Source organism: Myodes glareolus, chromosome 23 (assembly GCF_982192425.1).
Source record: "Myodes glareolus chromosome 23, mMyoGla1.1, whole genome shotgun sequence".
Taxonomy (NCBI): Eukaryota; Metazoa; Chordata; class Mammalia; order Rodentia; family Cricetidae; genus Myodes; species Myodes glareolus.
The window spans coordinates 8681710-8697798 of record NC_142048.1 but is presented as its reverse complement, the minus strand read 5'-3'; the positions used below and the strand labels follow the sequence as shown (position 1 = coordinate 8697798).

The 16089-nt window shown below is 42.6% G+C and overlaps 1 protein-coding gene across 1 annotated transcript; it reads left to right on the top strand.

Moving 5' to 3' along the window:
* The first annotated feature begins 8179 nt into the window (after positions 1–8179).
* Tktl2 (transketolase like 2) lies at positions 8180–10810 on the top strand. The gene has a single exon (XM_048442733.3). The coding sequence runs from the start codon at positions 8270–8272 to the stop codon at positions 10151–10153; it is 1884 nt and encodes a 627-aa protein (XP_048298690.3). The 5' UTR covers positions 8180–8269; the 3' UTR covers positions 10154–10810.
* Positions 10811–16089: the final 5279 nt, after the last annotated feature.

The window sequence follows — 16089 nt, the reverse complement described above, 5'->3', positions numbered from 1 at the left end:
ACAAGCCACTTAGCTCTCTTTCAAGGCCTCTTGAAGGTCTGTCTTCCTGCTCTCCGGCTCAGTGGCTCTCAGGATGAGTCTTCCCTTCCTGTCAGGTTAGGAGCGCTCTTTCCCCTCTGTAACTGTGCTCACGACTCAAACAAAATTCTGCCTCTTCTACAAGGCTAAGGCATACCTCCTCCTCCCTTGAGGGACACTTTCTGGTCAGGAGCCGAGAAGAAGCTCCTCTGCCCTGTCCACATTTGGCCTCCAAGAGCAGGGTCTGTACTCACGCCCCTTCCTCTGGAGGATGGGGGTATTCCTGGCATTTCTGTGAAGCATCACACAAGTTTGTCATCTGGCGAGTACGCAATGCAGAAATGAATTCTCCTCGGGCAACGAAAGCTCTGGCTTCGTTTCCAGAGCACGAAAGCATCACTTTGGAGACAAACTGTTGTAGACTTGAAAAGAAGACGAGTAAACAGCCATGTGTCTACACAATGTAGAGAAGTTGACTTCTAAAGTCATTTTCAGTAGCAACCATGAATTTTCCTTCAGTATTTTCTTTTCTTCACAACTTACTACCCCAACTGTTGACACAAAGAAACCTGGTAACCACACTTCCCGATCCACCAATCCCGGGTGCAGCTCGCCAGTAAGTTTTCTCTACGGAGTATGAAAAGTAAGTGTGCTCCTTCCTGGGTTACTCCTGAAAAAGAAACAGGTTTCTCTCTTGTATTCTTGTTCCTTCCAGTGGTGGGCCAGATGGACGAGATGGCTTCAGTTTCACAGCTGAGAGCAAGACTTGCTCAAAAAGACTGGGGAAGGAAGAACATGGGACCCCAGACCCTGGAAACAGAGCCACCCACAAGCCAGGACCTCCCACTATCCGCTGGATGTTTATGGGACAGAGAAAAACACATGGATTCCCCCTGAGCCAAACCCACTTTTTTCCTCCTTGTCATTTTCTTATTACAGCCATATACTTTGAACAATGTACCAAATACAATAATAAAACTCAAGCATTTATTCTGAACAAAGATGCTGAAGATAACCTTCCTCAGGAACTATTCTGAATAGTTATTTTGATTTATTTGATTGAATTCCGATAGAGCATAATAGCCAGTGTTTATAATGATAGCTGTTAGTCATCCAAGAAAAGGTTAATACCCCAAGTAACCTTTGCAAGAAGAAAAGCAGCTCTTTGATATGCTTTAGAATATTGATTTGAAAAGCCATTCAAATTTGAAAGGACATTGTTTTTAACAGAGAAGTAATAAAATCTCTCTGGAAAATTTAGCTACTCATAATGATGAAATTTTCTCTGGACGCTTATTCTAAAGATTTATTTTTATTTTTAAAATGATGTGTATGTGTTTGTGGAGGCCAGCGGGGAAGAGTCTGTGCATGTGTGAGTGCATGTGCCCATAGAGCCCAGAAGAGGGTCTTGGATCCTCTGGAGCCAGAGTTCAAGACCGCGGTGAGCTCGCCAACCTGGTGCTGGGAACCAAACTCAGGTCCTTTGAAAGAATGGTATGTCCTCTTGATTCTCCTCAACTTCCTTTTCCTTGGGGAAAAAAAATGCTTTTTAACATTCTCTTTTTTTTTTTTACAGGAACATCATCATTAAATAGACATTATTTAAATGGCATCAAAAATGCTAGTAATAGTAAGTGTGGTTAGTTCCCAAACTCTTCCAAGGGGACACGTGTTTATCAGAGGGGTGCTTGACAGCCAGTGCAGCAAGTGGGGCTGCAGACATCTGAAGACCGCATGTAAGGTATTCATGCTCAAAACATTTGGAGTCACCATTCTGAGGTTTTGATGGAGAAGCTGCAATGAAAATGACTCTCCAGACATATCAACTACAAACTAGACAGAAAGCAACAGTTGCAATGCATTGGGCAAGAGACGACACAGGCCAGTCATCTATAAAAGCAGAAACACGAGTGGGAAAGCTTGCCTTCTGTGTTTTTCTACAGAAGACGGTGTTTCAAGAAGTGCAGCAGAGCCAGGCACAGCTTCGATGAGACAGGAGCATAGGCCTACACTCAGGGATGACCCTGGGTAGAAAACCGAGGGAGAACATTTAGCAGGAGGAAACTGTCCAGACAGAGCTCGCCACACAATGTGGAGAAGTTACTCTGTACGAAGGCAATGTCTCAAGGCCATACAAGTGTTAACTTGAGAGTAGTAACACCTAAGAAGTTCCCAGAATTCACAGGGGGCAAAACGCAGCAAAGGACAGGATTCTTGATAATCACTTGCTTTCCACAGAAACCCTGGAGAGGGCATGGTCTCTAGCAAAGCTAGTCTAACACTGAAGGAAATCAGACTCCAGTATTGCTAACGCCACATGGTTGCCTCCAAGAAAAAGTTCAACTGTTCTTAGAAGAGCAAAGCAAAAAAATTCCCAGATAACGTCCCACATTAAAGACAAGACAGCATCATGCATTACTAGAGAAAAAAAATAATCAATACAAACACTTACATAATATAATACATAATACAAACAACACAATTATACAAACACTACAATACAATAAAATACAAACACCTACATAAAATAGTCAATACAAATACATTTAGAGAGACAGAAATGAAGACAGACTTTTCATAAAAGGCTTTTAGAACTCTGCTCAGAGGACGGAAGGAAATGCTGTGAAATAGAGAATATCATAAAGAAGAACCCACTGTAAAGTCTAGAGAGTAAAGCACAATATTTTAAATGGGAAATGCAGTGGATGGGATTTTCAGCAGTTGGACATGGGAACAGAACAGAATGAGGACTGGTGGACAGCGAGGAAACCACCCAAAGGGAAGCTCAAGGAGGCAGCAGACACGCAGGGCTCTAAGGAGAAGAGCCTCAGAGGTGGAAAGTGGATCAGGTGAGGGATCCACCTTAATAGGGTTTCTGAACTCAGATAGTAGGTTTCTCCAATGACACAGTAAGCCAGATCAAGCTGAACTGAAAAAAAAAATAAAAGAACAAGTTTATTTTGAGCAAAGAAACTATCGGGTGAGTCATTCAGTACCAGAGATTGGGGCTGAAGAGAGTCATGTGCTTGAACTAAAGCAGGGAGCTTAAGTACCCCGTAGGCAATCCCTACAGGGGTGATGATGTATCCTCCATAAGTAGGATCTGTGTCCAAGTATGGTACACTTTTAGGCAGGGTCTTGGGCCCATGACAACTTCAGGAGATTAGCCATGTCAACTTCCAAGAATGTGGAGCTGGGCTTTGGGTGCCTTTTCTTAGTTAGAGATTTCCTGAGAGGGCGTGATTTGGAGAAAAAAAATGGGGCTTTCCAGATCAACAGTATAAAGTATTCAGTGTTTCTAAAATCAATACCAAGGGGGATTACTCTTACGTGACAAAATCTGCCTGCTAGTAAGATGTAACCCTGTACACGAATGCATGGAGGTGCATCTTTAATACCTCATTAAACCAGCCTTGTTTTAAATCCTATCTTCTATAAAACTTGTTCTTAGAACAGGACAGGATTTATCATATGAAAGTCCATCCTAATCCAAAATATCTTAGAGACCCGTTGTCACCTTGCTAAACCCACTCCATGTAATCACCTTTGAGTTATTTAACTAACCTAAGCCCAGGTCAGTTATAGAGATCTCATAATTAAAGACTGAGATTGTTTTAGATAATAAGATATAATAAGGTAAAACAAAAGCCAACACCTCAAAAATTGGACAGAATAAACAAATAGAAAAAAAGAGCCCAAGAGAAGGGACAAGAATGAGACTCACTAGTTTGTACACTCAGGAATCCCATGAAAACACTAATTTGGAAGTTATAATATATACACAGGGGACCTGTTGCAGACCTTTGAAGGTCCTGTGTATACTGCTGCTTCTGTCTCGGTGAGTTCATATGAGCTATGCTCATGTTGATTTAGAGGATGTCTTAGTTTGGGTTTAAATTGCTGTGAAGAGACCATGACCATGGCAACTCTTACAAAGAAAACATTTAATTGGGGAGGCTTGCTTACGGTTTCAGAGGTCCAGTCCATTAACATCATGACAGGAAGCATGGTGGAATGCAGACGTGTCACTGGAGCTGAGAGCCCTGCATCTTGCAGACAACAGGAAGTGGGGTGATTGTCACTCTGAGGGAAGCTTGAGCAAAACCTCAAAACTTGCCCCCACAGTAACAGATTTCCTATGACAAGGTCACACCTACTTCAACAAGCCACATTCTAATACTATCAAGCCCTTTGGGGGACCATTTTGTTTCAGACCACCATAGAGGGCCTTGCTTTTTTGGTGTCCTCTATCCCCTCTGGTTCTTATACTCTTTCTGCCTCTTCTTCCACAGGGTTCCTGGAGCCCTGAGGGGAGGGAGTTGATGGATAAAACCCATTTAGGGTTGAGTGTTCCAAGGTCTCTAACTCCCTGCATAATATCTAACTACAGGTCTCTGTATTTAGTCTTGTCTGTTGTTGGAGGAAGGATCTTTGATCATGTCTAAACAAAACAGAATGGCATTATGAGTCATATTATTGCTGCAACTTCTTTTTCCTCTTTAGACCAATAGTATTTGGTCTTATCCTAGGTCTCTAGGCTACCTAGCCTTAGGTTCTTGGTCACCAAAGCAGTGCCAGGTATGGGGTCCATCTTGTGGAGTGGGCCATAAGTCAAATCAGATGGTTATTCCCATAGGCTTTGTGCTATCATTGCCCTAGCATATCTTGAAAGCAGGACACCATTGTAGACGAAAGAGTTTGGGTCTGGCTTGGTGTTTACATTTCTCTTTTGGTAGCTTCAAGAGTACCTTCCTGTAACAAAGAAGCTGGAATGTAGGGTGAAGGCTCTATGTAGGCATCAGTACGACATCTCCATGTTCAGTGAGTCATGTAAGTGCTGACTTCAGTGATGGGGCCTTGCCATCAGTGTGTGGAGAGCAACCTACAGCCTGGGTTGTTTGGACGATTGCCATGGGAACCCTTTGGCCAATAGGTCAATTAGATTTTTTTATGGAAATTATTCTCATGCAAATCAGACTTGTATTTCTCTTCTTTCACAGAACAAGAACATGAGATGATCCCCGTGACTAGCAAAGGAGAAGGGACTTGTGAGCTGGTCAGCTGTGATTATCCGTTGCTGCTTAGAGTTTGGCATAGTTTTCTATATATGTTGTGATTCTTCTTCTGACTTCTCCAATCCATACCTCAAAATATTATTTACAAACTATAGCAAAATTAGGAGAGGGGAAAAACAGTAGTATCTACAATAACTGTCAAAGTGAGAATCCAGAAAGGTAGGTAGAGCATGTCACTTCCATTCCCATGCCCCACAAAAGAATCTTAATGCTTTATAATGAATCTGCCCAGCTCACATACTCTGCCTTCTGTGATAATGGAATTCAAATGGAAGCAGCAGGCACAGATGCCCTCTGTGTCTTTTATGAGGTTCTCTTTAAGAACACTCAGCAGTTTGGACAAGACTTCATGGGTTTCAACCTCTGCACCTTATAAGTTCAGCCTCCTGAGTGTTAGAAACTGGGTGCTGTTTTTTATGCTGCTGCTCAGCAGAACTTACAAAGATCAATTTCTGTTTCTTATCTTCCCCTCCATAGCTATTTGTACTATTGATCCTGCTAGGGTTTATATTCATGGAGTGTAGGCATCACAGCAAGAACTTCTGCGTACTGCGAGGAAAAAGTATAATGATAACTTCAAAGAAAAAGCAAGAAATGTGTTGTTCCATTTTAACAGATTTTAAGACAGAAAAAAGTGGATGATTGGTCTTTTTAAAAATTTTTATTATTTTTGTTTATTTTTAGGCATTTTGTTTGGTGTGTTTGTGTGTACACTCGCACACACGATGTTTGTGTGTGCTTTTCAGAAGAGAATATCAGATCTCCTGGAGCTGAAGTTACAGCCAGTTGTGAATCACCTGATGTGGGTGCTAGGAATTGAATTTGGGTCCTTTAGGGAGATAGAAAACACTCATAACTACTGAACTATCTTTCCACAGCATTTTTGTTTTGAAATATGTGTACAAGTTTGTGCCTGAATGTGGGTTTATGCACATGGGTGCAGTGCCAAAAGAAGTCAGAAGAGGTCGGTTGATCCCCCAGAGCTGGATTTAAAGGTATCCTATGCTGGAAACTGAACGTTGATCCTCCAGCAGAGGCAGATGCAGTTTTACCCACTGACCATCTCTACAGCCGCTCACCTCCAAGGTTAGTGTTAACGGTTTAACAGATGTTCAGAGGTTTCCAGTTCCCAACGCACCACACCGGACGTGTATTGAACCATTTACCAACCCTTGTTTACAATTTTGTCTGTGACACCTATGCACTCATTGTGCCCACCCAAGCCACTCAAGTTTGTTGATCTCTATTCTGTGTCCATAAATCAATATAAGTAAATAAAGAACTGTTTCCTACTTGTAGAAAACCTTTGACTGGCTCCCGAACAGTCTCTAAAATGAGTCAGTCACTCACTCTTTACCAACACAATAAAATTATTGTAATGCTGCCCTTAGATTTCCTGGTTTATCTCATTTCACTGACAGATTCTTCCAAAGTGCAAAAAATAAAAGGATTTATCATGTATCTATTTGACTTTTGAACTAAGTGATATTTATGTCCACATTGGGTAATCAATTATTAGATAGTGATACATGTTTCATACTTTAATGATCAGTAATTATGAACTCTGAAATATATTTTAAAATATTAAAATAGCTCAAATTATATATAAACTTTCCAGATGTCTTAAAAATATCAGACCAATTTATAAAAATATTACAAATAATATAGGAAATGCTATTTTCTATGTACTACTAGAAAAATCCATATATTTTCATAGAACGACAGGAGAAATCCACACTCATTATCTAGGGTATTAAATTTCTAAGACCAAATTCTTTGCTTAAGAAAGCTGACCTTTGCAAATGTCAAAAAACTTAATACCTTAGAAAATGTTGTGCCACAGTTTAAATGAATGGAAGAATTTGGAAATTTGAAAGAAATGCTAAGTAGTTCCGATTTCTCTCCCCACCTCTTCTCACCATCACCACCACTAGTGGAACGCTGTGTCGTTCAGTGTGTGCTAACGTGCTTACCAGCGTGTGGACTGGCGTTCTTCAGTCAAAGTAACGGTGAGCTTCTGCGCCCTCCCACCACCACCCCTTGCTTTGCTACTAGAAGCTGTATTTTCCCTTCTAAAGCCCATCTTCTTTTTTGCAGCCCTAGTCTATGGTACTTGGATTTTCTCTTATTTACCTAAAAAGATAAGCTAAGATTGAATACAGCTGATCTTTTGGGGGACTTGCCCAATTTCAACATTCTTTCATCAAGTCTTAGAATCTTTTCTGCAACTCCTTTTATTTATATTAACCCATGCTCTTTAAAACAGAGACAGTCGGAGCTGGAGGGATGACCTGGCAATTGAGAGCACCGGCCGGTCTTCCAGAGGACCTAGATTCGAGTCCTAACACTCAGACTGCAGCGCACATTCACCTATAATTTCCGTGCCAGGGAACTGAAGGTCTCCCAAGCAAGTGGTGTACAGAAATACAACCAGACAAAATACCCATACACATAAAACTCAAATTAGTTTTAAAATTAAAATGTTAGAATTAGGTGAAAGGGCGCAAGAGTATCTAAAATATTTCCCCCAGGCATAATATATATAAGAACATCTATCCCATTTTGAACTTCCACCTTAAAGAGAGGTAACGTGATATTTAATTATTTTTAATAATGTTGAACCTGAAAATGAAAAAGTAAATGTTAAAAATCTAGGGCTGAGGGCTGGGGCATTGTGATAGTGTGCAAAACAAAGCAACTGAGGATGCACAGATGCAGACCAGTGGCGTGTTGTTGTAAAAGGGAGCAGAGGGCTGCGTCCTGTAACACGGCTCATGGCTAGCTTTACCGGAAATAATTACATAGAAACTGCATTCTTTTAAACATTGCCTGGCCCATTACCTCCAGCCTCTTATTGGCTAACTCTCACATATTGATTCAACCCATTTCTAATAATCTGTATCTCACCATGAGGTGGTGGCTTACCGGGAAATAGCATGTCTGCCTCTTTCTCCCAGCATTCTGTTCTGTCTACTCCGCCTATCTAAGCTGTTGTCCTATCAAAAGCCGAGGCAGTTTCTTTATTGTCCAATGAAAGTAACACATAGACAGATGACCCGCCTCCATCAGTGGCGCATGCGCAAACTTTCTTCAACGGTTGCTGGAGGGGTTGTTAAAGGACTTCAGGACATTGCCTGACTTTTCTTGCTCTTTGGCAACCGAGCAGCCTGCAGGTCATGGCCACGGCCAGCTGTGCCAAGGTGGACCCAGGCTCCCTGCAGGTGCTTCAGGACACGGCCAATCGTCTGCGAATCCACTCGATCCGGGCCACGTGCGCCAGCAACTCGGGCCACCCCACGTCCTGCTGTAGCGCGGCAGAGATCATGGCTGTGCTCTTCTTCCACACCATGAGGTACAAACAGACAGACCCCGCGCACCCCAACAACGACCGCTTCCTCCTCTCCAAGGGCCACGCTGCACCCATCCTTTATGCAGTCTGGGTGGAGGCGGGCTGGATCTGTGAATCTGACTTGCTGAACTTGCGGAAAATCCGCTGCGACCTGGAGGGTCACCCCACCCCTCGGCTATCGTTTGTTGATGTGGCAACAGGCTCTCTTGGGCAAGGACTGGGAGCTGCCTGCGGAATGGCTTACACCGGCAAGTACTTCGACAAGGCCAGCTACCGTGTCTTCTGTCTCATGGGGGACGGTGAGGCCTCAGAAGGCTCTATCTGGGAGGCCTTGGCCTTTGCTTCCCACTACAAATTGGACAACCTCGTGGCAATCTTTGATGTGAACCGCTTGGGGCAAAGCGGCACTGCACCCCTAGGGCACTGCACGGACATCTATGAGAAGCGCTGCCAAGCATTTGGGTGGAATACTTACTCGGTGAATGGCCACGATGTCGAAGCCCTCTGCCATGCCTTTTGGAGAGCAACTCAAGTCAAGAACAAACCTACTGCCCTGATTGCCAAGACCTTCAAAGGGCGGGGTATTCCAAATATTGAGGATGCAGAAAACTGGCATGGGAAGCCCATGCCGAAAGAGAGTGCTGATGGGATTGTCAAATTAATTGAGAGTCAGATACAAACAAGCAAACGTCTCACACCAAAGCCCCCCGTTGAAGACTCACCCCTGATCAGCATCTCCAATATAGAAATGACCTCTGCACCTGCCTATAAACTGGGTGACAAGGTGGCTACCCGGGAAGCCTGTGGCTTGGCTCTGGCTAAATTGGGTCACACTCACAAGAGAGTTATTGTTCTAGACGGTGACACAAAAAACTCGACCTTTTCTGAGATCTTCAGGAAAGAACACCCTGAGCGATTCATAGAGTGCTTCATTGCGGAACAAAACATGGTAAGTGTAGCGCTAGGGTGTGCGGCGCGAGGGCGGACTGTGGCTTTTGTTAGTACCTTCGCAGCCTTCCTGACGCGAGCATTTGATCAGATCCGAATGGGAGCCATCTCTCGAGCCAACATCAACTTCATTGGTTCCCACTGCGGGGTATCTATTGGAGAAGATGGGCCTTCCCAGATGGCTCTGGAGGACCTGGCCATGTTCAGAAGCGTCCCCACCTGCACGGTTTTCTACCCAAGTGATGCAATCGCCACAGAACACGCTGTTTATCTGGCAGCCCGCACAAAGGGGATGTGCTTCATTCGGACCACCCGGCCCAAAACCGCAGTTATTTATACTTCACAAGACAGCTTTGCAGTTGGACAGGCCAAGGTGATCCGCCAGAGTGCAGAGGACAAGGTGACGGTTGTTGGAGCAGGAGTTACTCTACATGAAGGCCTGCTGGCTGCCGACAAGCTTTCTCAACAAGGTATTTTTATTCGCGTCATTGACCCATTCACTATCAAGCCTCTGGATGCTGCCACCATTATCCACAGTGCCAAAGCCACCGGAGGCCACATCATCACAGTGGAAGATCACTACCGAGAAGGTGGCATTGGGGAAGCTGTGTGTGCGGCCATCTCCAGAGAGCCTGACATAGTTGTCCGTCAGCTCGCAGTGACAGAAGTGCCGCGCAGCGGGAAGCCGAGTGAACTGCTGGATATGTTCGGAGTCAGTGCCAGGCACATTATGGCAGCCGTGAGAGATGTCGTAACGAAATGAACTAGCCCATTTCTTCAAGGCTCTTGGCTTTGGTCTTAAACACTGGTATCTTGGTGTTATATTGATGTCTGTTGTTATATATATAAAAAAAACTCTTACACTCTGCTGTTTTAAAAGCATTGCTGGCTAATACCTTCATTTCTAATAATAAGATCAACAAAAAGCCTTGAACTTTCTATTAAACTGACAAATGTCACTCTTGTTTTTTAGTTGTTAGGGTGAATTATACATTTTTCAGCTGCAAAACAGACAACAAAACCATCTGATTATAAGGTTTTTTGGTAAGACTATAATTAATGAACAGGGGTGAGGATACTGCAGCTGTAATTGGCTATCTACGTGTATAGTTAAGGGAACTTGAATTAGTTGTAGACTTCATTAGCCCAGATTCTGAAGCAGATGTGAGCACTTGCACAATGGCGTTGCCGTGTCATTGGTCTCTTTTCCTGGTGACATTGACCTTGGAACTTCCTTTGCAGTTAGTCCACTGCATGTCTCTTTGGCGGGACAGCTCTCTCAAATTCCACTTTTCTATAAAGTTCTAGTTGGTGCATTACATATTAATATATTGTTCTGTGAAAGTGTTGTGTTTTTTTGTCTTTTTGTTTTCTTGTAACCAAACTATGTTGTTAACTTGATTATTATTCATCTGCTGGAAATAATAGATGTGATAAAGAATTTTAAAACGAGCCGTTTAATGTCTGTTGTGTGTATGTGCCTGCCTTCCCCTGATTTAGCTGTGGGTATGAAGAAACTTGTCTCCAACTCATAGACAAGAAGGACAAAGAGGTTGGGGCTGGAGATAAATAAGTCAGTAGGAAATGATGAATTGAAAAGCATTCATAATTTTATCTTCATAATATCTTTGAGGTGCAAAAAAAAATCCCAGTCCAGAAAATTTAAAAACTTTGAAAGATTAAAACTCACCGACCCTGAGTTCAGACCTCAGCTGCAGCAGCATTTGAAAGGCTCTCCAGTGGTACATGCTTCATTGTTGCCCTGATTAACCGTCCTGGTGGAGACCTGACCAATTGGCACTGGGCGGAGGCATTGACGGGATAAAGAAATCACTACGCTGGGTATTGGAAAGCAGAGTTCTGGTGCTTCTGAGACTGCCACCTCCCCCCTTGTCTCTTCTCCTGTAATAATCACGCTTCTTTGCATAAGATTTTAAGCTCATTTTGAAAAAAAATAGTTAATATAAGAACACTATAAATTTTAGAGAGTGTAAAGATGGAGAAGATTTGATTCACGTTTCTTCCCCTCGGAAATTTGTTTCCATGTGATCTGTAACTGTGGGCCTTCTATTAGAACCATCTGGACTCCGTAACATCAAATATCACATTTACCCACGAGTAAGTGCTAACCCACATCTCTCTCTTAGCTTTCTTACCTCGTGGAGATACAGGATTGATTCAGAAACTGTGAACTAGACAAAATGCCATAATAAGGTTGCTTGTTTAGGGATGTATACTTGTTTCTTCTAGCTTTCATTATTTTTAAATGTGGGAGGATTGTTTTCAACCAAACATACAAAAACATGCATTTACTAGTGACCATAGATCTGAAGCCTTTAAATGTCTAGTGGAATCATAGAGATTCAGGTAGTAATCACCAGGTCATGTGGGAGTGTGGGGAGCCTCTTCATCCATACTATAAAGGCTATGTTTCCACAAAACATTGACAAAGGAGGTCAATTTTATAACAAGATTGGGGGTGATATTTATCTTATGCTCAGCAGTCTGTAAGATAAAATTGTGTCCCGTTTTGCAACACAGTAACGGTTGCATAGCATTCAATCTATCCTCAAGTTCTCTGAGTCTTGGAGTCTTAGAGACTCAGCTTGATTAATGCTAAACACTCGCTGCTAAATTTGAAGATAATAGTTTTTTATTATTCTTGATTTCCTTTTCAAAAAATGGTCAAAATAAGCTCTTTGTTCTTCATAAAATTTACTTTAAATTTTTAATGGATTAATTATACTTGAGGTATGTTGTCAGAATACAGCTCAGAATGGCCTTAAGCTTGTATTGATCCCCTGGCATTACAGGAGTATGCCACTGTGCCCTGGACAGTTTCGTTAAACAAAGCAATGGGACAGTGATTCAGATTTGATATTCTTGCCTAGATGAAGGCCTTTTAGATTATCGCGAGAGCTTAGTGATAGACCAGCTACAGCTATCACATCAAAACTGCCTTGCTGTGGCTGGAGAAGAAAGTCCGGACACTAACTGAGAGGGTAAGTGGCTTCTAGTCAGCGACTGGTTTCTTGAGTTGTGGGACTCATAAAAGAACAAGAATCAAATTTTTATTTTACTTTCAGTGCATTTAAAGTGTTCTTTAAATACAAGGAATCTGTTTGGGGAAGATAGCCTTTTAAAGAAAAGGCAAAAGACCTGCTATTTCTGATGTTATGATTATCAACCAGTGCTGGGTCTGTTAGCTGAGGCCTGTAATCCCAGGTATCCCGGAAAACCCAATATTACCCCATCTTGAACTAAGAGACTGAAAGGAACTGTGAGTTTATAACAGCGAGATGGCATCTGCCTCCCATGTTTTAATTTTAGGGCCTGGACAAATCTAGCAAATAATAATGACGTGGCTTTAGGAAAGCTAATTCCTTAAAGTTCACAGAATATCCAGGAGATAATTCTCCAGGGTTTACTTATAGAGTCTGGTTTGAAGCGAGCATTGCTCTGCTGTGGCCTTTGCTGGGATGTGTAGGGAAGGTGGAGACATTGCTGTACTAGTGGATTGTTGCAGAGGCACCATTCTTCCTCTTCTGAATAGTAGCAGGGAGGGGCATTAAACTGACTCCTTTGTTTGGGGATGCTGGGATTATCCACAATGGGGTAAACAGGAATTTGCTTGCCAGGCTTGTGCCCTATCTGGCTATAGGCCTACTTCACCGACCCTGGTGTTATATGGCTGGAATAAAACAGTTTGAGAAATACCTTAGGAGCTAGCAAAATCTATCACCACATCCTTTTGTACGATTGTAAGCTAAGACTGGTTCTGCACTTAAAAAAAAATGGAAAAGTATTATGGTATATAAAACTTATATGGAACTTAAATTCCAGTGCTCACAATGAAAGTTTTTCTTCTGCCTTCCTTTGCTCCAAGTCTCTTCTCACATCTTTAGACCAGAAGAGGGTGGGGTTGAGGCAGAGCAGAGAAGCCCTCTTCCTTGACTAGCAGACAGTGTGTTCCCCGAGCTGGCGAGGTGGCTAAAGATGTTGATGCATCTTGGTACGTGTGGTGGCTATTCTTAGCTTTCAACTTGACTACATCTGGAATGAAACACTATTCAGAAATGGAGGGCACATCTGCGAGAAATTGTTTGCTTGGTTTGAAGGGGTTGAATTCACTCTCGTCCAGACCTTTGAGGCAGGAAGGCACAAGTCTAATTCGGATCTTGAGGAGGGAAGATACACCTTTAATCTGGGCCACACCTGCTGGGAGCCTACACAAAGGCATGGAAGAAGGAAGCTTCTGCACTTTGCCTGCTTGCTCTTACCTCGTCAGCAAGTCTGTTTCTTCACTCGCATTAGGGCCTACTTCTTTGGGATTCTAGCATCTACTGAAGGCCAGCTGAGATATCCAGACTCATGGATTGAGGAACTGCTGGGTTCTTGGACTTTCCATTTGTGGCCAGTCATTGTTGGATTAGTTGGACCTTAACCTGTAAGTGATTCAAATAAATTCCGTGTGTATGTGTGTGCTTATTATGTGAGTTCTGCTAGCCTAGAGACCCCAGACAAATACAGTACTTCTTGATTCCACATGTGAAAATATTTCTGAAATTTGGAGAATCATATCATCAGAATCAAGACAATCTGTTAGACACAAGTACGACAAATGTACAAACAATTTAAGAAGGCAAATATCAGACATGCAGTGTGATTGGGTAAGCCCACAGAACCCCTGCTTTACACCGTAGCCTCTTTGGCAAATGGTGTTAAGTGCACATTTATTATTTTTTAAGATTTTATTTGTTTATTATGTATACAACATTCCTTCCATGTATGCGTGCATACCAGGAGAGGGCACCAGATCTCATTGTAGATGGCTGTGAGTCACCATGTGCTTGCTGGGAATTAAACTCAGGACCTCTGGAAGAGCAGTCAGTGCTCTTAACTTCTGAGCCCTCTCTCCAGCCCCTTAGGTGCACATTTATTCCTAGAAGTATAGGGTAGGATTTTTGACATTCAAAATATTCTCCAGTCAGTTTGGCATGGCATCTCCAAACAGGTTGTGGTATCATTAGTCATTCTTCTGCGTCTAAAGAAGACAACTTGCCGCAGTTGTGTCTGGATGACTCTGTGAAGGGACAAGACCACACAGAACTCTGAATCTGAATTGCTATTCTTCTCTGATAGACTTTGGGTTCATGAGATTCTTATGCCTTTCAAGAGAGGACAACCTGCATAAAATTTCCCATCAAGCCTCTGTCAAGAACATGCTTCCCCAAACAAAAATTACTATTGTGTGAGTCTGTGTATATGTAAATGTAACTGTATGTGACTGTGATGTGTGGATGTGCATGCATGCGTGTGTGTGTGTTTATGGGTTTGGATGAATATACATGTGGAGACCAGAGGTCGACATCAAGTGTCTTTTCAATGGCTTCTTTACTCTTTAATTCTAGAGGTAGTGTCTGAACCTGGAGCTCACTGCTGAGCTACAGAAGCTGGCGAGGAAACCCTACGGAGTCTCCAGCTTTGTGCTCTCTAGCACTGGGGTTACTGCCACGCCTGGCTTTTCACATAGATGACTTTAGGTCCCCATGCTTAGGCCACAGGAACTTTACCATTTGAGCCATCTCTTTCCCCTTCCCTCAATAATAGTGAGTAGTCGTGGTGATAGTCACAGTAGTAGTGGCAGTAGTGGTGATGCTGGCATTGAACCCTGGGCTTTGAATCTACAGGCCAAGGATTCTGATCACTCTGCTTCAACCCAAGCCTTGTGGCAAGTTGTCACTCTGTAGTTTCATGTGGTTTTGGATTCATCATGTAATCCATGATGTAATCTCATGAATTTGAGAATCATCTCAAATTCTCCCCCTTCCTCTACCTTCTGTTTTCAAGGCTAAAGGTACAGAGATAAGTTACTATCCCTGATCTTTTATCCGTGGCGTGGCAGTAAGAGAAATAAATGTACATGTGTCTCCCTTTGGAATATCCTCATGTCTGTCCTATTGTTATATTGATTCAATCACAATTACAGTCACATAGTTTCATTTGGGTGGCAGTTTCTCATGTGCCACCAATAGACTGATATTACTATTCCAGGTCATCCTTATGGTATATACTTCTTCTAAGCAGTTACTGGGTATAAAAAGAAAACTATAAAAAAATATGCTGAGTGAGCTAACCCAGACCCAGAAAAGCAAATATAATATGTTTTCACTCATGGGCGGTTTTCAGATATAAAGTAAATAAAAATCAGCCTACAATTCACAACCCCAAAGAACCTAGACATCAAAGAGGACCTAGCTTAAGAGAGACATACATGGATCTCAATGGGAAAGAGAAAAAAACGAGATCTCCTGAGAAAATTGGGAGTGTGGGGGTCACAGGAGAGGGTAGAAGGGGAGGGAAGGAAGGGAGTGAAATGGAGAAAAATGTATATCACAAAAAAGCAATAAAAAAGAAACACTGGAAAATAAAACAAACCTCACTTCAATATGTTGTGAAGGTTACTTATGTCTAAAGCACTTAAAAACAGCCTCCTGAGGTTGGGAAAGTTACTCTGTGGTTGAGTACTTGCTTGTTGATTGTGCAGAGGACCAGGGTTCAGTTCCCAGCACTCATATAATGGACTGCAACCAGCAATAACTCCAGTCCAGGGGCTCTGATGCATCCTCCTATCTCCACAGGCACCAGGCACACGCATGGTACACATACATACATACATACATACATGCAGCCAAAATA